This window comes from Hyperolius riggenbachi, chromosome 3, assembly GCF_040937935.1.
Source record: "Hyperolius riggenbachi isolate aHypRig1 chromosome 3, aHypRig1.pri, whole genome shotgun sequence".
Classification (NCBI taxonomy): domain Eukaryota; kingdom Metazoa; phylum Chordata; class Amphibia; order Anura; family Hyperoliidae; genus Hyperolius; species Hyperolius riggenbachi.
Genome location: NC_090648.1, coordinates 341,300,195 through 341,325,414, shown reverse-complemented (window position 1 = coordinate 341,325,414; position 25,220 = coordinate 341,300,195). Strand labels below are relative to the sequence as shown.

General features: G+C 41.5%; 1 protein-coding gene across 1 annotated transcript in view; it reads right to left on the bottom strand.

The window, feature by feature from the left end:
* Positions 1 to 11,568: 11,568 nt before the first annotated feature.
* The window catches only part of PAH (phenylalanine hydroxylase), a 120,880-nt gene continuing 107,228 nt past the window's right edge, over positions 11,569 to 25,220 (bottom strand). The window contains exons 11-13 of the mRNA XM_068276940.1: positions 23,704 to 23,837; positions 19,488 to 19,603; positions 11,569 to 14,414 (exon numbers count right to left, since the gene is read on the bottom strand). Of these exons, the coding sequence (XP_068133041.1) occupies positions 14,371 to 14,414; positions 19,488 to 19,603; positions 23,704 to 23,837 (294 nt within the window). The 3' untranslated portion in view covers positions 11,569 to 14,370. The remainder of the gene's footprint in view (positions 14,415 to 19,487; positions 19,604 to 23,703; positions 23,838 to 25,220) is intronic.

The window sequence follows — 25,220 nt, the reverse complement described above, 5'->3', positions numbered from 1 at the left end:
AATGCCAGCTGCCTGGTGTCCAAATTACCCGCTTGACACCGCCATAGCCAGTTATTACATTGTTGGCTATGGGGACGTCCAAATTAACCAGCATGCTGTGTGCCCTATTTAACAGTTTTGCTCGCTGAACCTCTCCCCTACATTCTCTCCCCTGCAGTGGCGTAGATAAGGAGTTGTGGGCCCCTATGCAGGTTTTACCTGCATAGGGGCCCACTTGCAAAACCCAAACCTTTTACTTGTAAAACCCAAACCTTTTCTTCCTACACCAACTTCTCAGCTGAATATTTAACACCACACCTTGAAGATCTTTGATTTGAGCTTGTCTTTTCATGCCGTGAAATCATTTTCCAATAGCTTTGCCATTGATACCTGTGTGTAACATGGCAATTGAGGCCTCCTCAACCCCCCTCATCAATATGTCTGTGCGATCTGCTTTATGGCGAACCAAGCACCCAGGAGACAATATACTGTACGACATGCATGGGCATCTAATAACAGACAAAACACTCCAAAGGGTAATACAAGGGAAACAGTATGCAACACGTTCACAAGGAAAAGCCCTATGCATTTTAGGAATATAATTGAAATATAACTTCTATCAAATATAATAAAAAATAATAAGTCTGCCAATATGGAAATACAACACATAAAGACCTGTGTCCTACTTCCTCTCTGTTGTAATCGCCAACTGCCTGAGCATATTCAGTGGTAAAAAAAAAGGTGCGTTTGCCCAATTAGGCTTACCGGTATACACCATACAACCCCCTCATACTGTATGTTCAATATACACAAAAAATAGAAGTAATCTCCCCCAGTATCTAAACAGCTTTGCATAGACGGCTAGGAGTGAAGACACTGGTCCAGATCAGACAGTCCACAAAGAACTTTAGTGTGACGCTGCAAAACATATGACATACACATGGCACAGGTATGGCAAGTGTTGGGCTGTGTTTTCATGGTAGACTCCATTATCTGGTGCATACCTCATTGCCTCTGTGTGATGGTATTCAGCACAACAGGTAGTGTTTACAGCATAACAAGAGGCCCCATGTTAAGGGTTATTAGCACACATGCTTGATTATCTATTACCATTGTCAAAAGAGTGTGATGCCAAGTAGAAGAATAAGACTCAAAAAACCTTAGAAGTTTCTCATTCAATTCAATTTTATTAATATCAGGACAGGAACTAACAGTAAATGATACAGACCATGTCAGTGCAAAATAGGTTATTAACATGGACCACCTCCCATGATCTTCACACAAAATGTCCTTGGACACTATCATTGTGTAGGAAGCGGGATCATAGTGTGCATTGATGGAATTTTAGCCAGTTAAAGGCAAACTGAAATAAGAAGAATATGGAGGCTGCCATATTTATTTCCTTTTAAACAATACCAGTTGCCTGGCAGCCCTGCTGATCTATTTGCTTGGAAGAACAAAGAGAAATCGAGAGCCCAATATGGTGTAGTATTGTTAAGTTGGCTGTGGTTTAAAGCAAAATATTTAGATATACTCACAAACATTGGTTACCCATAGGCAACCACTTCAAGTGCAGGTGGGGAGTATTAGAACCTGACCCCACTCAGGATGTCGCTCTCTGTAGATAGGAAAAGGTGTAGCACCCCTCCACCGAGGGTGGAATCAAGATTTCAGCAAGACTTGGTGTACAGAGGCGCCAGAGTAGAATAAAAACGTTTAAAAAACATCTAAAAGAGGGGGATGTTCAGGTGGACTTAACTCCCTCGAAAATATGAAACTCAATTGAGTCACAATATATCAATACAAAAATTTTATTCAACTCCACTTAGTGCAACGCGTTTTGCAGGTGTGGTCCCGCTTCATCAGGCAAACAGGAGTATAACTCAATGGGTCTAAATGCAGAAGTAAGGCGCTCACTGTTTGCCTGATGAAGCGGGACCACACATGCGAAACGCGTTGCACTAAGTGGAGTTAAGTAAAATTTTTGTATTGATATATTGTGACTCAATTGAGTTTTACATTTTCAAGGGAGGTAAGTCCACCTGAACATCCCCCTCTTTTAGACGGTTTTTAAACGTTTTTATTCTACTCTGGCACCTCTGTAAACCAAGCCTTGCTGAAATCTTGATTGCTGCTGATCTATTTGGCTGCAGTAGTGGCTGATTCACACCAGAAACACGCATGTGGCTAATGTTGTCAGATCTGACAATAATGTCATAAACACCTGATATGCTGCATGCTTGTGTAGGGTCTATGGCTAAAAGTATTAAGAGGCAGAGGATCAGAAGGATAGCCAGGCACTTTTATTGCTTAACAGAAAATAAATATGGCAGCCTCCATATCCCTCTCACTTTGGTTGCCACTAAGTTGATAGACAGCCTGTAGTAGTTGAGGGCTTATATTGCTGTATCTGACATGGCAGCAATCATCATCATTAGGCTTAATTTACTAAGTTATCGCCAGAGATCTTCAAGCCTCTAGTAGAAGCATCATAAGGGATCCAACAAACCTGGACAAATTAGGTAAACATTAGTAGCTACCAAGTGGTTAAAATTTACCACTCTAAGCTGGGTCAAATGAGATCATAGTCCGGTTTTCTGAAAGGTTTGTGAATTAATTGTTCTATATTCTCACTGTAGTCACCTATATGAGACTGTTTGCAATCAAACAGATGCTATTTTGCTAACTTTTCAGCAACTTCCACAATGTTTCTGTATGACCCAGATGGAGGTTGCAATCTTTTGCCAACATAGCAGACAATATTTAAAAAATCCAGTTCGGGTAGCTGGATTAGTTATGGTGTCTACATTGCAGACACTTGGAGATTGTAGAGATGCCTTGGGGAATCACACCCATTGTGTTTCTTCTGCCTTCAGCATTATTCAGGAATCATATACTAATTGGCCAAGACATGAAGACTACTTGCCTAATATTGTGTAAATCCCCTTTGTGCCACAAAAATAGTACTGACATTAGACCTCGGAAGGTGTCCTTTGCATCTACACCAAAAAGTTATCAGCAAATCCTGTCCAGCGAGGCATTAGATGGCAGCCTACATGGATTGCACATGCTTGCCTGCACATCTCACACATGCTTAATTGAACTGAGATCTGGGGGATTTGAATGCTAAAGAAAACTCTATATTTCATATGAGTTGATCCTCTTCCATGGTTCTATGGACCAGTTTCATTGCTCAGATTCCCATTGGAGGTGTTGTCTGGACCGTACAGGATTCAGTATGTGTATTTTAGTCTGAGGCTACATGGCCCAACATGCAGCAAGGCCTATATGTACCAAGTGACCTGATAACTTTGTGTAATGGCCACCATTACATTTTTTTCAGCAATTTGTGCTACAGTAGCTCCTCTGTTGAATCATACCAGGTAAGTAAACCATCACATTTGAATTAATAAGCCTTCAAGAGAACCCGAGGTGGGATTTCATTATGTTAGTGGGGCACAGAGGCTGGTTGTGCACACTAACACCAGCCTCTGTTGCCCCATGGTGTGCCTCCAGGACCCCCCTGCGCGCCGCTATACCCCCCACAGTACTAGCGACACACAGCGTGTCGCCAGCACAATGTTTACCTATGCCTGTCTGTTAGTGCCGCTCCCCCGCCTCCTCCGTATCGGCGCTACCCGCCCGCGTCCCTTCCCTCCCGCTGAGTGGAGGGAAGTGACGCGGGCGGGTAGCGCCGATACGGAGGAGGCGGGGGAGCGGCGCTAACAGACAGGCATAGGTAAACATTGTGCTGGCGACACGCTGTGTGTCGCTAGCACTGCGGGGGGTATAGCGGCGCGCAGGGGGGTCCTGGAGGCACACCATGGGGCAACAGAGGCTGGTGTTAATGTGCACAACCAGCCTCTGTGCCCCACTAACATAATGAAATCCCACCTCGGGTTCTCTTTCAGCACATACGGCCTGTTCACCAGTTCACAGGTTGTCTTCCTTTGACCACTTTTGGTTGCTACTAACCACTAAATTCAACAAACACACTACACAAGACCTACTGCTTTGGAGATGATCCTTGAATTTGACAACTTTGTTCGTATTTTAACACATCACTTTCATGATTGCTCCTTCACTGCCTAATACAGATCCTTCTCAAAAAAATAGCATATTGTGATCAAGTTCATTATTTTCTGTAAAGTACTGATAAACATTAGACTTTCATATATTTTAGATTCATTACACACAACTGAAGTAGTTCAAGCCTTTTATTGTTTTAATATTGATGATTTTGGCATACAGCTCATGAAAACCCCAAATTCCTATCTCAAAAAATTAGCATATTTCATCCGACCAATAAAAGAAAAGTGTTTTTAAAACAAAAAAAGTAAATCTTCAAATAATTATGTTCAGTTATGCACTCAATACTTGGTCGGGAATCCTTTTGCAGAAATGACTGCTTCAATGCGGCGTGGCATGGAGGCAATCAGCCTGTGGCACTGCTCAGGTGATATGGAGGCCCAGGATGCTTCGATAGCGGCCTTAAGCTCATCCAGAGTGTTGGATCTTGCGTCTCTCAACTTTCTCTTCACAATATCCTACAGATTCTCTATGGGGTTCAGGTCAGGAGAGTTGACAGGCCAATTGAGCACAGTAATACCATGGTCAGTAAACCATTTACCAGTGGTTTTGGCACTGTGAGCAGGTGCCAGGTCCTGCTGAAAAATAAAAATCTTCATCTCCATAAAGCTTTTCAGCAGATGGAAGCATGGAGTGCTCCAAAATCTCCTGATAGCTAGCTGCATTGACTCTGCCTTTGATAAAACACAGTGGACCAACACCAGCAGCTGACATGGCACCCCAGACCATCACTGACTGTGGGTACTTGACACTGGACTTCAGACATTTTGGCATTTCCCTCTCCCCAGTCTTCCTCCAGACTCTGGCACCTTGATTTCCGAATGACATGCAAAAGTTGCTTTCATCTGAAAAAAAGTACTTTGGACCACTGAGCAACCGTCCAGTGCTGCTTCTCTGTAGCCCAGGTCAGGCGCTTCTGCCGCTGTTTCTGGTTCAAAAGTGGCTTGACCTGGGGAATGCGGCACCTGTAGCCCATTTCCTGCACACGCCTGTACACGGTGGCTCTGGATGTTTCTACTCCAGACTCAGTCCACTGCTTACGCAGGTCCCCCAAGGTCTGGAATCGGTCCTTCTCCACAATCTTCCTCAGGGCCCGGTCACCTCTTCTCGTTGTGCAGTGTTTTCTGCCACACTTTTTCCTTCCCACGGACTTCCCACTGAGGTGCCTTGATACAGCACTCTGGGAACAGCCTATTCGTTCAGAAATTTCTTTCTGTGTCTTACCCTCTTGCTTGAGGGTGTCAAGGATGGCCTTCTGGACAGCAGTCAGGTGGGCAGTCTTACCCATGATTGCGGTTTTGAGTAATGAACCAGGCTGGGAGTTTTAAAAAGCCTCAGAAATCTTTTGCAGGTGTTTAGCGTTAATTAGTTGATTCAGATGATTAGGTTAATAGCTCGTTTAGAGAACCTTTCATAATATGCTAATTTTTTGAGATAGGAATTTTGGGTTTTCATGAGCTGTATGCCAAAATCATCAATATTAAAACAATAAAATGCTTGAACTACTTCAGTTGTGTGTAATGAATCTAAAATACATGAAAGTCTAATGTTTATCAGTACATTACAGAAAATAATGAACTTTATCACAATATGCTAATTTTTTGAGAAGGACCTGCATATCCCACTCCTTGCTCCATTGTTACAAGATAATCAGCATTTTTCACTATAGCTGTCAGAGGTTTAAAATTGAATGCACAAAAATGAAAACTAACAAAACACGTTTTCTTCCTATAGCATAGTATATACTTTGTTTTAATATGTGTTGTCTTATGTGGCTTTTTGTAAATGTGATTTGTACTTTAACCACTTGATGACCCAGCCTTTACCCCCCCCTTAAGGACCAGCGCTATTTTTTGTGATCTGTGCTGGGTGGGCTCTGCAGCCCCCAGCACAGATCAGCTGGCACGCAGAGCGATCAGATCGCCCCCTTTTCCCCCCCTATGGGGATGATGTGCAGGGGGGGGGGTCTCATCGCTCCTCCTGGCTGGCATGTTGCGGGTGGGGCACCTCAAAGCCCGCCTCCGCGGCGAAATTCCCCCTCCCTCTCCTCCCTGGCGATCCGGGCTGCACAGGACGCTGTCCGTCCTGTGCAGCCAGTGACAGGCTGTCCCATGTCACATGGTGGCGATCCCCGGCCGCTGATTGGCCGGGGATCGCCGATCTGCCTTACGTACGTCGCTGCTGCGCAGCAGCGCCGTACAATGTAAACAAAGGAGACAAATGTCTCCTACGTTTACATTTAGTCTGCGAGCCGCAATCAGCGGCTCGCAGGCTATTCACGGAGACCCGCTCCGTGATCTAACAGGAAACGGCGGCTCGCGCGAGCGGCCTTTCCTGATTAATAAGGGAAGCACCTGGAGACGCAGATCTGCGTCGCTGGTCCTCCAGCTACCACTTTGCCGCCGCACGGTATGAGTGTGCGGTCGGCAAGTGGTTAAACTCTATTAGATGGCCTGATTTTTATACGCTTCAAGGTCCCCCTGCAATGCTATTATAGACAATTTTCCCCATTAAAGTCCTACCTAGCCTATTTCCAAATCCAGGCATTCTGTCTGTGACAGCCATGCTTACAGTGTTGCATAACAGATCCAGTTGACCAAAAAAGTATTATTCCATTAATTTAACTGGTGTATAACTGGTGTACAACATAGGTCGTTCAAGATGTCAAATATATTCAGTGAAGTGGTGCAAGATAAGACCAGCCAACAATCTCTCACATACATTAAGATTTCAAAGAAATGAAATTGCACCAACAGAGGATCTTTTTTATTAGTTTATTTGTGTTATTGTACTTTACAGACTTAAACCTATACACATCCAGTTCCCTCCACCTTCATGTAGTACGAGTGTAAACAGATTTGAAATACTATGAACGGATTGTGCAGGTAAGTTCTCATAATACATAGTAAGTAAGTGGTAGGATTAGTAAACCATTGGCACATATTTGGACGTGTATACGTACATTTATTCATTAAAGTGATACTGAAGCGAAAAAAGTATGATATAATGAATTGTATGTATAGTACGGATAATTAATAGAACATTAGTAGCAAAGAAAGCATCTCATATTTTTATCTTCAGTTATACTGTATAGCTTTTTTATGTATATGACTGTGCATCATTCTCTAATATTTGCAGTTTACACACTACACTTAGCATTTTAAACTATGAAACAAGGCAGAGCTAATGACCCCTTGAACTTCTCTGCAGTACAGTCTTGTCTGAGGTTGTCTTTCACTGTTTCTTTAATGCATACGTGCTTCATAGCACCGTAGCTGACCAGATTTGGTCAGAGAGCTCAGAGAAGCTCTTTTGCATAGATAACAACAGAGGTTTCTTAACTCTTCCTGTACTGGAAACAATATGAGACTCATACCTTTGCTACTAATGTTCTATTTCTAAGCTGTACTACACATACAATTCATTATATCATAGGTTTATTTTCACTTCAGATTCCCTTTACAGCAAAGGCTAATGTTTTAAGACCTGATAAGTCAAACTTCTACTTTTGACATAGCTGTGACAGATGTTCAGGTTATGGAGATGGGTGGGCATATCACTCAGTTCTTCTTGACTTGCCACCTGTTTCAATGAAGAATTAGGCATGAAATGAAGCACACAATTCCTTTTCAGGGGATCTGGTTTTTATTTGAATTGAGAATTTGGTTTTGATAGATAATTATTCCTAAGGCATTATCAAACATAAATGACGTCCCTGGGCCAATCAGAGGCCCCCCAGCCAGACCCTAGCAACCAATCATAGGAGGGGAGGCTATGCCCTCCCCTCCAGTATATAAAGCGGCGGACATGATGAAAAGCTCCGTCCTTGCTAGACTGTGGCACTGAGAGGATCATCTCCAGGCCATTTGCTGCAAAGAGCGTTTTGTATTAAATACATAGCGTTTTTAGTCCTAACATTGCTCTTATACTGTATTTGATACTTGTATTCAGCTAGCTAGCAGTGAGTGATTACTAAAGTTAGTTGCAGTCAGTGTAGTTGTAAGTGAGAGAGTGTACTGATTGCTGTGCTTAGTGCAGTGCAGGCAGGTTCACTGATTCTATCTACTACTGCTCTATTACTGACGGTATACTTGTATTTAGCTAGCCAGTGAGTGATTAAAGCTACATACACACAGGGGAATTGTCCCCCGTTGCATGCGCGCACACGAACAGGAAGCGGCAGCTCCCTGCCGGCGACAGCTGTCCACACGTCTCGCCAGAAAGGCAGAGACGCGGCGGAAGTTGTTTGTTAATGGAGCATACCCCGGCCGGATGCTCCATTCACTCGCGTAGGTCTCCTGTCGCTAGCCCGCGTACTCACGCGGGACTAGCGACAGTTCCGGCGAAGTTGCGGCGACAGCTGTAGCCGGCGATTGAACATGTCAATCGCCTGGCGACAGCTCCGACGGGCGATGGTTCGGGGCGCGCGCGTTATACACACGGGCGACCTGTCGCCGCAACACGCGCGTGCCACGTGGTTGCGGTGACGGCCGTACCCTGTGTGTATGGGCCTAAACTTAAGTTAACTGTAGTCAGTGTAGTAGTCAGTGACAGTGTACTGATTTACTGTGCTTAGTGCAGGCAGGTTCAACTTCACACTGATTCTACTGCTCTATTACTGTATACTTGTTAGCTAGCTAAACCAGCCAGCCAGTGATCAACTTCAGTTAGTTGCAGTCACTGCCACTGGTCAGTCACTAAGTTTTGTCAGTGACATTGTACTGTTCTATTAGTGCACTGCAGGCAGACTGCTGTCCACTAATTTTTGTGCTGTTTATTATTTTACTGTATATCACTTGTATTCAGCTCATAGCCAGTGATCAACTTCAGTTAGTTGCAGTCACGGCTACTGGTCAGTCACTAAGTTTAGTCAGTGACATTGTACTGTTCTATTAGTGCAGGCAGACCGCTGTCCACTAATTTTTGTGCTCTTTATTATTTTACTGCATATCACTTGTATTAAGCTCGTTAGCCAGTGATCAACTTCAGTTAGTTGCAGTGACTGCCACTGGTCAGTCACTAAGTTTAGTCAGTGACATTGTACTGTTCTAGTAGTGCAGGCAGACCGCTGTCCACTAATTTTTGTGCTCTTTATTATTTTACTGTATTTCACTTGTATTCAGCTCATAGCTGGTGGTGATCAACTTCAGTTAGTTGCAGTCACTGCCACTGGTCAGTCACTAAGTTTAGTCAGTGACATTGTACTGTTCTAGTAGTGCCGGCAGACCGCTGTCCACTAATTTTTGTGCTCTTTATTATTTTACTGTATTTCACTTGTATTTAGCTCATAGCCGGTGATCAACTTCAGTTAGTTGCAGTCACTGCCACTGGTCAGTCACTAAGTTTAGTCAGTGCCATTGTACGGTGCTAGTTGCGTGCAGCCAGTTACTTTGCTGTGCGCATAGTGCAGTCAAACCGCAGTGCGGTGTATGGGGGCTTTAATAATAGCTTAAACGCTATTCCGTGAACACAGCCATGATTAGCCGTGATTGCCTCACTCACGGAAAAAATCAGAGTTGGATTCGTGAGTCCGTCTCAAATCCGGAAATTAATCACGCCGTTTCCGAACAAGTCGAATCCGTGATTGGGGGTATCCGAGCACTACTGTCATTCATGGGTCAAAAAGAGCAAAAGTTACACAGTAAGTATTAGCAGGTAGTAGATCTGTATGTCTTCTATCCATAATCAACTGCTCCATTTACTTATAGCAATCTGAAAATGTGCTGTTGAATATGGCTTTTCAGGACGATGGACACAGATTAATTATTTTAACTTTTCAAGTAGATGTCTGACTGAGTGAGAAGATATGTCCCACCCTCCCATGCTGTACTTGTTGGTCTTTCCTAAAAAAAAGCCTCCACTCAACCAGCTCTAATAGGTGTGGCCACATAGAATGGACAGTAAGACCAACTTCACTCACAACTATGTCTATGCAAAAAATAATGTACTACAAGTAAAAATACATATATCTGTGCTCTCACACTGAGTAATACCATAGTGTTAGTGTAGTATGACCAGTATTAGCATTTAGTTGAAACTTACTATGTCATTTTCAGATATTCTATATTAAGATTTATAAAGATCTGAAACAAAGATAAATTAGCCTGTGCATAAAGCTTAATACATGAATACAAATTATACATTATATGCTAAATACTAGATAAGGGATCACAATATGCAAATTAATTAATGAGATGGTGACCTGTTACATATTATGGTGTAAATACTTTTCATTAAAATTGTATAGCATTTTAGTTTTACAAATATTGTGGTTTATTGTTATTCAAAAAATATTTTTCCATGTAGCAGCTAGATATGATGTTTTAAAATGACCATACAAGAGGCTCAGATTTCACTTCCAAGCATGCATGGCAGTGGCATACTATTTTTTCTATAGAATAGGACACCCTCAAAATTCATTCTTAAAGGCATATACAAAAAGTTTCCTTTAGCATACTGAATGCTCCCAAATTCTCATATTCCTGCTTGAAAAGTTTACTAACATTTACTACGGAGCAGGAAGCAAAATTTTAGTATGTCAGGACATTATTCTGCTAAAATGTAGCTCCACTAAAAAAAAGTGCATGGAGGCACTACAGTGAATAAACACACTTCATGTGACCATATCTAAAGGAACATACACACGTCAGATTTTTGCAAACGACCCGTCGTTTGGACGTTTGAACAACCGGTCGTTTGGACATCAAATCGGGCGTGTGTACAGTCTGTCGTTCAGCTGATAAGACTGGACTTTAGCGATCCGCTTGGCGGATCGTTCAAATCCAGTCTTATCAGCTGAATGACAGACCATACATTCGCCTGATTTGACATCCAAACGACCGGTCGTTCAAACGTCTAAACGACGGGTCGTTTGCAAAAATCCGACATGTGTATGGGCCTTAAGGCGTGGAACAGCCCACACTTCTCCCTGATCCTGGTTCCATTAAAGAATACAGAAGTGTATAAGTTTACCTTGTTTGTTTACCTAGTTTGCCACCAAAAGCCCAAAAAGCCTGGGGAATTAGCGGAAGCCTCCCAAGACATGTTTAAGACCTGCATGGATTCAGAGAACTTTCTAGAAAACGGTGCTGGAAAGCTCTATATTTCTAGACAATCAAGCACTATGGATGATGGGAGCAAAGATAAACACTGTAGCTATTGTGACAGGCATTAAAAAGGTATTTAACCTCTTGAGGACTGCAGTGCTAAACCCCCCTAGTGACCAGGCCATTTTTATTAAAATAGGCCACTGCAGCTTTAAGGCTAAGCTGCAGGGCCGCACAACACAGCACACAAGTGATCCCCCCTCCCTTTTCTCCCCACCAACAGAGCTCTCTGTTGGTGGGGTCTGATCGCCCCCAGATTGTTTATTTTTTTTTACAAATATTTTTGTTACTGTTATTTGTTAAAAACAGTATGTTTCTTTAAAACTATTCCCTCCCTCCCTCCCCACAGCCAGCTAATTATGGCGATCGGCTGTCATAGGCTTCTGCCTATGAGAGCCGATCGCTCTCCAGTGTCCCACACGGCTGTCCCCAGTACAGCGCTGATGTCGATCGCAGCGCTGTACATGCAAATAGACGGCGATCACGCCGTTTAACAGTCTCCCGAGCAGCCGCTCGGAGACTGAAGGCGGGCCGGAGCTCCGCCCCCTAAGCAGGAGATGCGCGCGCAGCCTGCGTGCGATCTCCTGCATTAGCTGGCCCCAGGACTTTACGCCAATCGGCGTTAGGCGGTCCTGGGGCTGCCGCCGTGGCCACGCCCATCGGTGTGACGCGGTCGGCAATAGTTTAAAGTGAAAGTGAAGGCAAAAAAGTGTTGAAATATTCCAAACAGATTAGAGAAATCACTGGACTTATTGGTGATCTAGATGTAAGACTTAGCAAGGTTGAGAATTCAATTGTTAATGACTAGAGAAGAATATCTATGCAGAACAAGAGAATAACTAAACATGTAAAAAAATGGAGGACCAGTAGAAAAGGTCCAAAAGGGTTAACCTTTGCTTAAGATCATTTTCTCAATCAGTGAGAGACCTATCCAGCTATATGCATTAACTTTTTGCTCCCCTTCTACCTGACAACCCACCTGATCTCCTAATATTGGGCAGAATACACATGCTCCACATGCACCTGCTTTTTCCAACAACCACTCCTTTCCGACAACACATTTGTACAAGATTGAAGCCTGGAATGAAATTCTGATAATCTAACAGTTTTTTCCCCTTTGCCCACTTTTCTTTTTACCTCTTTTACGTATGTATCTTGTTGAAGTGAATGTATAGCAGTTGTTGTGGACTATGTTTGCTTTAAAAGCTAAAAGCTGGCATAAAAGTAATTGGGGAACACAGATATTGTATTATATTCCAACCACTTTTCTCATCTACTGTTTTTAATTTTAACCACTTGAGGACCACAGGCTTTACCCCCTTCAAGGGCCCCCCCCAAGTAACCAGGCTATTGTTTACCATTTAGCCACTGCAGCTTTAAGGGCTTGCTGCAAGGCTGTACAACTCAGCAAACAAGTGATCCCCCACACTCCTTTCCTGCCCACCAACAGAGCTTTCTGTTGGTGGACTGTGATCGCTGATCCTGTGTTTATTTATTTTTTTATAAATATTTAATTGTTTTTTTTAAAATAAATATTGCTATTTTTTATTTTTTTGTTGCTAGCCCTCCCCCCACCATCCAATCAACGCCATCGGCTGTCATAGGCATCAGCCTATGACAGCCAATCACTCTTGTGGCTGCAGAGTGGACAGCCATGTCACACGGCTGTCCCTAGTACAGATCTGCCATAGATCGCAGCACTGTACCATGTAAATAGTGATCACCGCTGGGAGACTAGTGACGGAGTGGATCTCTATCATTCAAGCGGGAATGTGCTCGCATCGGTGCTCTCGATCCCCTGCAATCTCCGCCCCCAATACTTGATGCCAATTGGTGTTAGGCGCTCCTGGGGGAGCCACCGCGTTCTCTCGCATTGGCGTGATGCAGTCGTTAGGTAGTGAAGGAGCAATTTGACAGCAATTTACAACTTCACTGACAATGTGATCAACATTCATTAGTTCAGTACCAATAGTCAATATGATCAATATTTTTTGTTTCTGGTAAGACAGTTACTATTGGTGGGGCACATCTGTGTGTATGAGGAGATGGGTCTGTTGGGTGGAGGGGAGCGTTATTTTAAAGGGTACATGAAGTGATATTTGACTTAATGAGATAAACATTTGTATGTACAGTCCCCATCCTACTTAGAACTGAGTTGGGTTCCTTTAAATCTCTGCATACCCTAGACTTAGTTCTCTTCAGGTGTGAATAGCAGGATCAAAGTAATTGATGCTTACCTTAAAGGAATACTATCGATTCACATATTTTTTTCAATTGACACAGGAATTGTTTGGGTAGTGCTGCTAAGTACTGGAGTATACATTTTAGTAGCAACTTCTTTGTTTACTGTTAGCAAAATACATTCAAAGTTTACTGACGCCAAAACTGACTGCTGACTGAGCCATGAGGAGAGGGGAAATTCCCCTCACACTTGATCAGTTAACTCTATGTGTAGCTCTGTGTGTGACAGAGAGAGACAGGACACAGGAGCTGCAGCTGTTGGGAGCTCTGTTTCTGACTGAAGTGTCTGAAGAGAGCAGAGGAAATGTAACTGTTTTTGCTTTCAGAGTTTGATGTTTGATATTTGCTTTCTGTAGTCTGATATGCAACTCTGGCTGTGCATTGAAGCAGAGCAGACACCCCTTCTGCAATTGATTTGTCCCAATATAGCTAAATCCTACCCTCAATAAATTACAGCTTTTGCCTCTGATATTTAACATGAAAAGTAGGAAAATGTTTACACAGCTACTTAGACATTATTTGCACACTGTCATTTTAGAACACTTGGGTATCGATAGTATTCCTTTAATGCCCCCTAAGAGCTACATTTTCACAACACTGCTTCCTGTCAATGTGTACCCTTTCTGCATTGTTCTGCACTGGCCCATTTTAAGTAAATTTCCCAGTGGCCAATATTTCATTAAGTCTGGGCCCTAAAGAACAATTAATTTATTAGACATAAAACAAAATTTAGTTTACTACTAAAATTGGCATGCAGGTAAATGATTTCAGACTTGACTATGATCTTTTTAGATAGTATAGCATTACGAGCATGCTGATAAGTGAGGTATTACTTTATCTATTCTTTTATATAGCTATAAAAATATAAACGGCATAAACTACTCCTATTTGAGTGATTCAGTCTTGATAATGTGTTCCTCCTTGCTGTATAAATGGTGTTGCTTCATTAATATGCTCACTCCAGCTTCCTCAGTGCACTGCACAGTATCCCAATTTCACCTGCAGAAAAAATAGCTTATTAAGTATATATCAAGTGATGATCAACTTGAGTATATCAGAATACATTAAAGTGGCATAACATTTAATAAAATGTGTTTTCTACTTTTTATTATTCATACAGTTATCATATTTGCTTTTGTGCATAAGTAATATTGTCTTTCTACAAATTACAAGTTTCCAAAGTGTAGTATTTCTTGCCTTGAAAGCTGCCATTGCATTTTATTCTAACTGCTTTTCATTATATATTAAACATCTTCTAATGAGTTTTTCTAAACTGTGTGTGTGCCTAAAGCAGAAAGCTTCTCAGAAAGTGGTTTTTACTTGTTACAGACAATGTATCAACATTGGAATGTAAACAAAGATACTGTTATCTCCAGTTTGGATGCAGATTTGAAGCTGAACAGCAGGACAAAATGCTTTGATTAACAATTTCAGTGATGTTCTGCTAAAACAATTTTCTGGGTTAGTAGCTTTAAAGTTGTGAGGAATCTTTTAGAGCAAAGTAGAAATGCTGACTTTCAGACCACTTTAAGAGAAATAAAACATCATTTAGTTGGCTGTAAAGTACAATTTTGCCTTTTCAAACAAAAGATATCTGCAAATAACACCTCCACATGAGTGAGAACTAATGGTGCTCTGTGCCCACTCTCATGGTGTTAGCATTGATCATTTTCTATTTGATTCTGTCATTTTATAAATCGACTGGAAAAATTATTGTCTACAAACATTTATTTCTATTTGACTCAATGTACCCTTAGATCACTTCTCAAAAGAGAAAATTGTTTTGTTCAACTACCGCATTATGTCACTGTAATACACTGTTGGTTTTATGATCACAGCTTGGGACCTGAGCATGTCTGTGAATTGTGGTGTGTGGTCCACATGCACTAACACAGGGTACAACAATTGAAAATATTGCCTTTTGCTTTCCCCAGGGCCGGTTTAAGAAACAATGGGGCCCCAGGGCAAAATAAACCTGGGGGGCATTAAGGGACCTTTTTTGCAGCTGTTATAGTCAGGGTGTGAAGCCCCAATCGGTCAGGGCTCCACATTCTGGCTATCCCAGCCTGCATGGGGGACAAGGGGTTAAAAAGTTTCAGAAAGGGGGACCCCACATTATTAAAAAAAAAAATGGTTTCCCACACTCTAAACATAAAAAAAAATTGGGAAAATAAGAAAAAATGCCAGGGATATTCATACAGCCATATTGCGGCTGTATAGCGATCCCTGGCCAAAGCGCTGCGGCTGCGGAGGGGTTTCCAGGAGGTCCATACGTACTGCGTATGGACCCCCTGGAAACCCCGTCAGGAAATGTATTGCTCTTTCTTTTGATACATATAAAATTACACAACCATTAGGTTTGCTACTAAAAGTGACATTTACCGCATTTAAAAGTATACTTTCCCTGGTGCCTCCATGGCATCATACTAATGGGTATCTCCGCCCCCTCTCAACCCTGATAGGACCATGTATGTATAAATCTTTGGAAGCAACGGCCTGTGGCCATTCTTTTTTTTTGCCTGATATGTGTAAATAAATTTCTGATCTTTTGAAGCATATCCCTCCCTGGATTAGAGTATTTATTTGTGGCGTGGTACATCCCATTAGTATGATGCCATGGAGGCACCAGGGAAAGCGGAAAATTGTATACTTACCTACGGTCATTTTCCTTTCCTGGTGCATCTCCATGGCATCATCTGAACCCTTCCTTTTTGTAGAGATAATATATAAAAGAATGGCCGCAGGCCGTGGCTTCCAAAGATTTATACATACATGGTCCTATCAGGGTTGAGAGGGGGCGGAGCTACCCATTAGTATGATGCCATGGAGATGCACCAGGAAAGGAAAATTACCGTAGGTAAGTATACAATTTTCCGTTTTTTGCCTTCGAAACTTTAAAATCGATTTTCTTAAAAACTATAAGGTCTTTTTGAAAAATTGTTTTTTTCTTCTTATTTCCAATGATCTCCTTAACATATCCTGCAAATTTAGGGTTTCTAGCATTTAAGGTAGATTTGCTATTAACCGTTAAAATCGGCGGGTTTTTAAATGTGTATTTTTTTTCCATTGAAACTTTAAAATCGATTTTCACAAAAACTATAAGGTCTTCTTGAAAACTTGTTTTCCCTCTTGTAGCCACTGGGGGCTCTGGGGCCCTGGGGCAATTGCCTCCTTTGCCTCTATGGTAGCGCCGCCTCTGGCTTTCCCTTGTAGAGCCCCCTCCAAACAGAAACCAGTGCTGTTCATGCTGGCAGCTTGTGATATAAACTCAAATCACATGCACCCTTGAAGGTGAGCATGGAATGCATAATGTGATTCCACTATCAAGCAGGAAGCACAAAAGAAGAACAGAAGAACACAAATTAAGCACAGGGGAAAGAACATAAAAAAAATAAAAATAAATGTCAATCACGATTATGCATTTTTATAAAATACTTGTTATTGTTATATTTTATCAAAATGTTTTTTGGTGTGAAGATTGTTTCTTTCTTTTTTATATAATTTGTCCTTCCCAGTCATCCAACCTGCATGCATGGTTATGAGTTCATGTGGCTTTGCAGAGGGCCAACACTGTTATCACAAATTAAATTTGAGTGGGTGTTTATTAAAAAAATTCTCTGACAAAGTCCATGTTTTCAAAACAGTCTTTGCTGCGATCATAAAGCTATGTAGCAATGTCAAGGAATTTCCCGAATGCCATTGCAGGTAGTACTTGAACTTAATTTTTTCCCAAGTGCAAACATCACTCTTTAACACATAGTTACATAGTTACTTTGGTTGAAAAAAGACATACGTCCATCGAGTTCAACCAGTACAAAGTACAACTCCAGCCTGCTCCCTCACATATCCCTGTTGATCCAGAGGAAGGCGAAAAAACCCTTACAAGGTAAAAATTCCTTCCCGACTCCAGATGGCAATCAGATAAAATCCCTGGATCAACATCATTGGCATTACCTAGTAATTGTAGCCATGGATGTCATTCAACGCAAGGAAAGCATCTAAGCCCCCTTTAAATGCAGGTATAGAGTTTGCCATAACGACTTCCTGTGGCAATGCATTCCACATCTTAATCACTCTTACTGTAAAGAACCCTTTCCTAAATAAATGGCTAAAACGTTTTTCCTCCATGCGCAGATCATGTCCTCTAGTCCTTTGAGAAGGCCTAGGGACAAAAAGCTCATCCGCCAAGCTATTATATTGCCCTCTGATGTATTTATACATGTTAATTAGATCTCCTCTAAGGCGTCTTTTCTCTAGACTAAATAAACCCAGTTTATCTAACCTTTCTTGGTAAGTGAGACCTTCCATCCCACGTATCAATTTTGTTGCTCGTCTCTGCACCTGCTCTAGAACTGCAATATCTTTTTTGTAATGTGGTGCCCAGAACTGAATTCCATATTCCAGATGTGGCCTTACTAGAGAGTTAAACAGGGGCAATATTATGCTAGCATCTCGAGTTTTTATTTCCCTTTTAATGCATCCCAAAATTTTGTTAGCTTTAGCTGCAGCGGCTTGGCATTGAGTACGATTATTTAACTTGTTGTCGATGAGTACTCCTAAGTCCTTCTCCAAGTTTGATGTCCCCAACTGTATCCCATTTATTTTGTATGGTGTTAGACCATTGGTACGACCAAAATGCATGACTTTACATTTGTCAACATTGAATTTCATCTGCCATGTATGTGCCCATATAGCCATCCTATCCAGATCCTGTTGCAATATAACACTATCTTCCTTAGAGTTGATGATTCTGCACAATTTTGTATCATCTGCAAAAATAGCAACATTGCTCACTACTGTATCCACTAGGTCATTAATAAATAAATTGAAGAGCACTGGACCCAGTACAGACCCCTGTGGGACCCCACTGCTAACAGTCTCCCATTTTGAGTATGATCCATTGACCACAACTCTTTGTTTTCTGTCCATTAGCCAGTTCCCTATCCAAGCACACAGACTCTTCCCCAATCCTTGCATCCTCATCTTTTGCACCAGACTTTTGTGGGGAACAGTGTCGAAGGCCTTAGCAAAGTCTAAGTATATCACATCTACAGCATTCCCAATATCCATATTAGCATTCACTACCTCATAAAAGCTGAGCATGTTAGTCAAACAGGACCTGTCTTTAGTAAACCCATGTTGATGCTGAGAAATAAGATTATTTTCTACTATGAAGTCATGTATAGTATCTCTTAGTAACCCCTCAAATAGTTTGCATACAACTGATGTTAAGCTTACAGGTCTATAATTTCCTGGATCTGATTTTTTGCCCTTCTTAAATAATGGGAAAACGTGGGCTGTACGCCAATCCACTGGGACTCTGCCAGTTGCAAGAGAGTCACAAAAGATAAGATAAAGGGGTTTATCTATAACTGAACTTAATTCCCTTAGGACCCGAGGATGCATGCCATCCGGGCCAGGTGCCTTGTCTATTTTTAATTTATTTAGTCTTGCCTTTACTTCTTCCTGCGTTAAGTATTTAATATTACAGTTAGAAGATTGAGACTCTTCCGCCTCTGTAATTTGCAACAGTGCTGTTTCCTTTGTAAAGACAGAAGCAAAGAAAGCATTTAATAACTCTGCCTTACCTTGGTCATCCACCATTGAGTTTCCACCTTCATCCTTTAGGAGTCCTATACAGTCAACCTTTCTTTTTTTAGAGTTGATGTACTTGTAAAACTTTTTTGGGTTAGATTTGATATCCCTAGCGATTTGATTTTCAGCTTCGATCTTTGCTAGCCTAATTTCTTTTTTACAATTTTTATTGCACTCCTTGTAATTGCTGAGTGCAGCCTCGGACCCCTCCTGTTTTAGGACCTTATAGGCATTTTTTTTCCTCTTCATTTTATCTCTAACCTTTCTATTCATCCATAGAGGCCTTTTTTTATTCCTAGACATTTTGTTTCCATATGGGATATACATACTACAATATTGATTGAGAATACGTTTAAAACACGGCTATTGTTAAAGTGGTCCAATAAGCAAATCAGGTCAGATAAATGGACCTTCTAAACGTTTTTCAGTTATGAAATACATCATGATCATATCACTTAGATAGAATTGGTAACTTACCGTTGATGCAGTCAGCCAGGTTTTTCAGCTGTTGTACAGTATCTAGCACCTCAATACTTTGTGTATATGGATTGTAGCGAACTGAAAATGGACGAGGAATTGTAGCAGCAAATTTCCTGTTGAGATTTAAATGTTTTGATTTGCTTAATACATAATTGTACCACATGCATTATTAGCAAAAATACCAGCCTAGGTTCATTAAGCTTTTCTATCGGGTTTCTTCCCTTATCTTTTCTCACTGTATTTATATATTGTATTGTATTACCTATGTATCCAGCTGCTAACAGACAAAAGGTATGTAAAAGAAATTAATAGTAGACTTAATATATTTGTATGATTTATAACATTTAATATCAAAAATATAAAATACATTTGTAGCATATGAAATATTATAAATGGGTGTTTCATTTATTTATAATTCCACACTAATGTCAAGATACTAAATGTGTCAGCTCCAAAATAGAAACCTTAATTTGTAATGAATATATACATATATATATATATATATATATATATATATATATATATATATACACACATACTGTATATATATATATATATATATATACTGTATATATATACTGTATATATATATATATATATACATACTGTATATATATATATATATATATATATATATATATATACTGTATATATATATATATATATATATATATATATATATATATATCCTAAGTCTTACAGATAAGTAAAACTGAAGAAATGTTTAAGAAATACTTCTTATTCTACTCTATACTCAAGATAAAACTACTTCAAATAGGTTTAAAATGAAAACACAAGCCACCCTTAAAAATGAGGGTTACAGATTGGCCAATCTGCGACCTGTCTCATCCAATATTCAATAAATTAGTTTAAATATACTATTTAACTCTTTTAGGAATTTATTAAAAAAAAGTGCTACCCCTCAAAAATACCCTCCCCAATCTTCTTCCTTTTCCATGTATCCATACATCATGTGTCCAGATACTTCCTCAAAAGCATCCTCTGCTCTTCACACAAACTTTTTCATTACTCCTCTTGAATCACCTTCTCACATTTATATTACTAAGACTTCTCATGAGCCTCTCTCCTCCTCTGGAGTACCCTTCCAAAACACACCAGTCATTCTCCGTTCTCCATCCTAGTGAATACAGTAAGCACACTCTTAATATTCACCTTTGTAGACAAGGATACCACCTGACCTAGGTCATTCCCCTTCAGCCTCTGACCAAGCTGTACTTGCAGTAAGATTTAAAAATACCCCCCCCCCCCCCTTCCCGGCATACACACTTTATGTTTTGCCCTGCCTCCTGTTCCCTCCCTATTTCTTTCGATTGCTAGCTAACAAGGGTAAGATTCTCTCTCTTTTATTTCTTGCTGTACATTTTGTAGTCATCATTTGTTAGAAACTTAATTACATTTTCTAGCAACATTGTATTATGTATTTTAGATAGTAGATTGCTCTGTATTTTTTATTGCCTATATTTTAGCACCCTACCACAGTATATATCAGAGTTTCAGGTAAATTGCAAATTAACTTACAACCTTCTTTGTCTTGCACTTCTCCTGAATCAGTAAGGGGGGGTGCCCTTTTTTTCTTTAGACACTAACCTAATGGCATGCTTCTTATGGGTTGATTTTAGCATGGAAAGTTTTTACTCTTTCATTACGTGGGGCCCAGCATTTCACATGGACCAGGGGAATGGATGTCAGTGTTCACTTACACCACCACCATCTTTGATGACATGTCAGTGAGGTTTTATTGGCAATTAGTCAAGATTTGGGGCAAAAGGTGAGTAGTGGTTAACATTAGGTTTAGATAAGGGGTGTTATGGCTATGTAATAGGGTAGAGAGCAGTTCAATTTGCAAGGTTTAATGGCTTAAGGAGTTAGGGAGGGATTTGCATGAAGTGGAGACATTGGGAAGAGGGTTTTCATCAAGGACAGGTTAAGGTGGGAGGTTAGGGTTAGGCATGAGAAAAATGTTTTAACCAGAAAAGGAAGGATAATGTTGGACATCAGGTGGAAGTTTCATTTAAGGGAAAATGTTAAGGCTAGGTCTCAGGCAGCGGAATGTTAGGTTTAGGCAAACAATGTTATGAAACACTGAAGATCTCAACAAAAACAGTTGTGTTGCCAAGTTTAGCAACAATCAACTGGTTAGCTAAAACCATGATGCTCAGTCCTCTTATGCTAAATCCAAATGTGTACCTTAGCTTGATGTTCTGTGGTGGTTTGCTCTGGTAATGTGCTGTGGGGGTGTGATGTGATGGTGTGCTGGGGTGGGGTGCTGTACTGGTGTGCGATGGTGGCGCACTTGTGGTGTGGTGGTTTGGTGTGGAGGAGGTAGGCATTGGGAATGTGTGCTGTGGGAGGTGGCTGTGGTGGTGTGTTGTACCGGTGTGCTGTGAGAATGTGTACTGTGGTTGTGTACTGTGGGGATGTGATGTGGTGGTGTGCTTCAGGCAGTGGGATGGAATATTATTATTATTTTTTGTTCTTTCTTTTTTTGCAGACATCGCAGCCAACAATTTTTCTGCCTGGATCGAACTAGGTTTCATCAGCACACTCTTATTCTAGGCATGTTTGCATCATGGTCCCCGACAAAAAATTAACCATCTGAACAAACAAACAAACAAAAACAAAAAACCTAAATCCACAACACATATGTTCTCTTACGAACATCCCTCAACTAAATATTTATTGGCCCAACACATTGCTCCCCCAGTATGCATACATCTCTATATCTTTTGAAGAATTTGGGTTTCTTAAAGATTCATGGTTCACACATTCCATGTACATACACATTCTAGTGAACCAGTCAGAGAATCCAGGAGGTTTCTGTTTCCTCCAAAATTCTGCTATCAGTTTCTCCACAATTATGGATGTTATTACAACCAGTTTAGAAATTGTCGGATTATTTCTTTGTATACCAATTCCAAAAAGGGCTGAAAGGAGCCCAAATTGGAAATGATTATTAAATTTGGATTCAAGATAATTTTGTATCTCTTTCAATAAAGTTTGAACTTTAGAACAACTCCACCATACGGGACTATATTCTTGAACATTTGTTTCTCATCTCCAGCACACATCCTTTATAACTATCTTGTTCCCCCAAGATATAGATGTAGATAGATGTTTTTCCAATAATTTTAATTTATTTCTCAATGGACCTTCTTTTCTTTCTAATTGAGATATATAACTTTTAGCGTGCACCTGACCAAAAGATCTTAAAGAATCAGTTCTGAATATTATTTGTTTTTAGCCTTGATCAATTCTCCATGTAAAACCATTAACATAATAAAAACTGAAAATGTAAAAGTCTTTATACACATTTCTTATCCAATTAACATGTTCTCCTGAGTTTTCTCCTTCTTCGCTTTGAAATAACTTGTTATCAGCACTTTGCAACTGAAAAAGTCCTTAATAGTATGTGAAAACGTATATGTCAAAATTATTCTGTGTATTTTCTTGTTTGCTGGTGGTTTAACCTCTTGAGGACCATGGTGTTAAACCCCCCTAGTTACCAGGCTATTTTCTGTTTAATTGGCCATCGCAACTTTAAGGCCAAGCTGCAGGGACGTACAACTCTGCACACAAGTGACCCCCCCCCCCATTTCTCCCCACCAACAGAACTCTCCAACCCCCCCCCCCCCCCAACCCCCCTGTGTTTATTTTTTTTGAAATAAAAAAATTTTTTGTTTTTATTTTAAACATTTATCACTATTTTTTTTTTTTTTTACCAAATCTCCTCCCTCCCCAAAGCTGGCCAATCACGGCGATCGGCTGTCATAGGCTTCTGCTTATGAGAGCCGATCGCTCTCTTGTCCCCCAGGGGGACAGCCGTGTCACACGGCTATCCCCAGTACAGTGCTGCTGCTGATCGCAGCGCTGTACAAGTAAACACACGGCAGTTTCGCCGTGTAACAGTCTTCTGAGCAGCAATGGCCGCTCGGAGACTAAAGATGGAGCTCAGCTCCGCCCACCAAGCAGGAGATGCGCGCGCAGCCTGCGCACGATCTCCTGCAACACAGAGCCCCAGGACTTTACGCCAATCTGCGTTAGGTGGTCCTGGGGCTGCCGCCGCGGCCACGCCCATCAGCGTGATGCGGTCGGCAAGAGGTTAAAAGGAATTTTATTGACAAAGTGTAAAAATATCACCTAGGCGAAAATTCGGGAGAAAAAGTTAATTGCGTATGAGCCATACAATTCTTACCTCACTTTCTCCTTAGCATCTTCAAAACTTTCAGCAACAAAATAAACTGGCTGGAACTCAGTTATTGGGTATTTCTGTTTTGCAGTCTTCTCTGGTTCAAAAGGTTTTATTTCAGGTTTTTCTGTCAAACAGTACTGCAAGAATAATAATTATATATATATATATATAAATGAAATTACAGTGACAAGGGTGTTTAGAGGGTACGGTAAATAAACAAACACTTTCTGCTACATTACTCAGTAGATGTGTGAAAAGAATACAGGTAGTCCCCGGTTAACAAGCGAGATAGGGACTGTAGGCTCGTTCTTAACCTGAATCTGTTCTTAAGTCAGGACACTGTGCCTTTTCTGTCCCCTGTACCTCGTCTGTGCCCCCCCTCTGGGTCTCTGGTGCCCCCCTCTGTGTCTCTGGTACCCCCCTCTGTGTTTCTGGTGCCCACCTGTGTCTCTGGTAAATAAACAAACACTTTCTGCTACATTACTCAGTAGATGTGTGAAAAGAATACAGGTAGTCCCCGGTTAACAAGCGAGATAGGGACTGTAGGCTCGTTCTTAACCTGAATCTGTTCTTAAGCCGGGACACTGTGCCTTTTCTGTCCCCTGTACCTCGTCTGTGCCCCCCTCTGGGTCTCTGGTGCCCCCCTCTGTGACTCTGGTACCCCCCTCTGTGTCTCTGGTGCCCACCTGTGTCTCTGGTGCCCCCCTGTGTCTCTGGTGCCCCCCTGTGTCTCTGGTGCCCCCCAATGCAAAGTATGCACAGCGGGCGCAATAAGTCTCACCTGCTTCCACGCGGCTCTGGGCCAATCAGCGGCGTCCTCTCACCCCTCAATGGTCCTCCCGGCGGCTTCTGTAGCGTCGCATAATGACGCAATCAGAAGGAGCTGTGGGGTCTCCTTCTGATTGCGTCATTACACAACGCTACAAAAGCCGCCGGGAGGACCATTGAGGAATGAGAGGACGCCACTGATTGGCCCGGAGCTGCCGTGGAAGCAGGTGAGACTTGTTCCCCCATTCCGCTGCGCATACTCTGCTATAGGGAAGTGGTAGTCCCCGGCGGCGTGGCGTCATTGCGGCGGGGCGGAGCTACAGTCGCGGCGTTCGTATCGGCGGGTCGTTCGTATGTTGGGCGTTCGTAACCCGGGGACTACCTGTATTCCCCTTTTGTTGATTAAAAAAAGCAATCCCCATAGTCCAGACACACTCCAAGGAACTTTGAAACTGCTATGTAAGATTTTTAAAATCATGGTTTCATCTACACAGTCACTGGAATGGGTCAGCCTTTCTTCGAGCTCAATGACTTTTCTGTTTTTGTTCTGTTAACTGCAGGTGATTACTCCTTCAGATCTGCAATGCTTACTGCTCCGTGCAGATAGTTACACAAGCAGAGAGAGAAGTCTTTCTGAGCAGTCAGTACTTTACACACTAAAATGTACTGAATCTTGGAGTCCATCTATTTTTGAAAGTTCTCCTGACTTGAGCACCATCGTGGCACATTCAATTTTAGAAATAATTCTTACT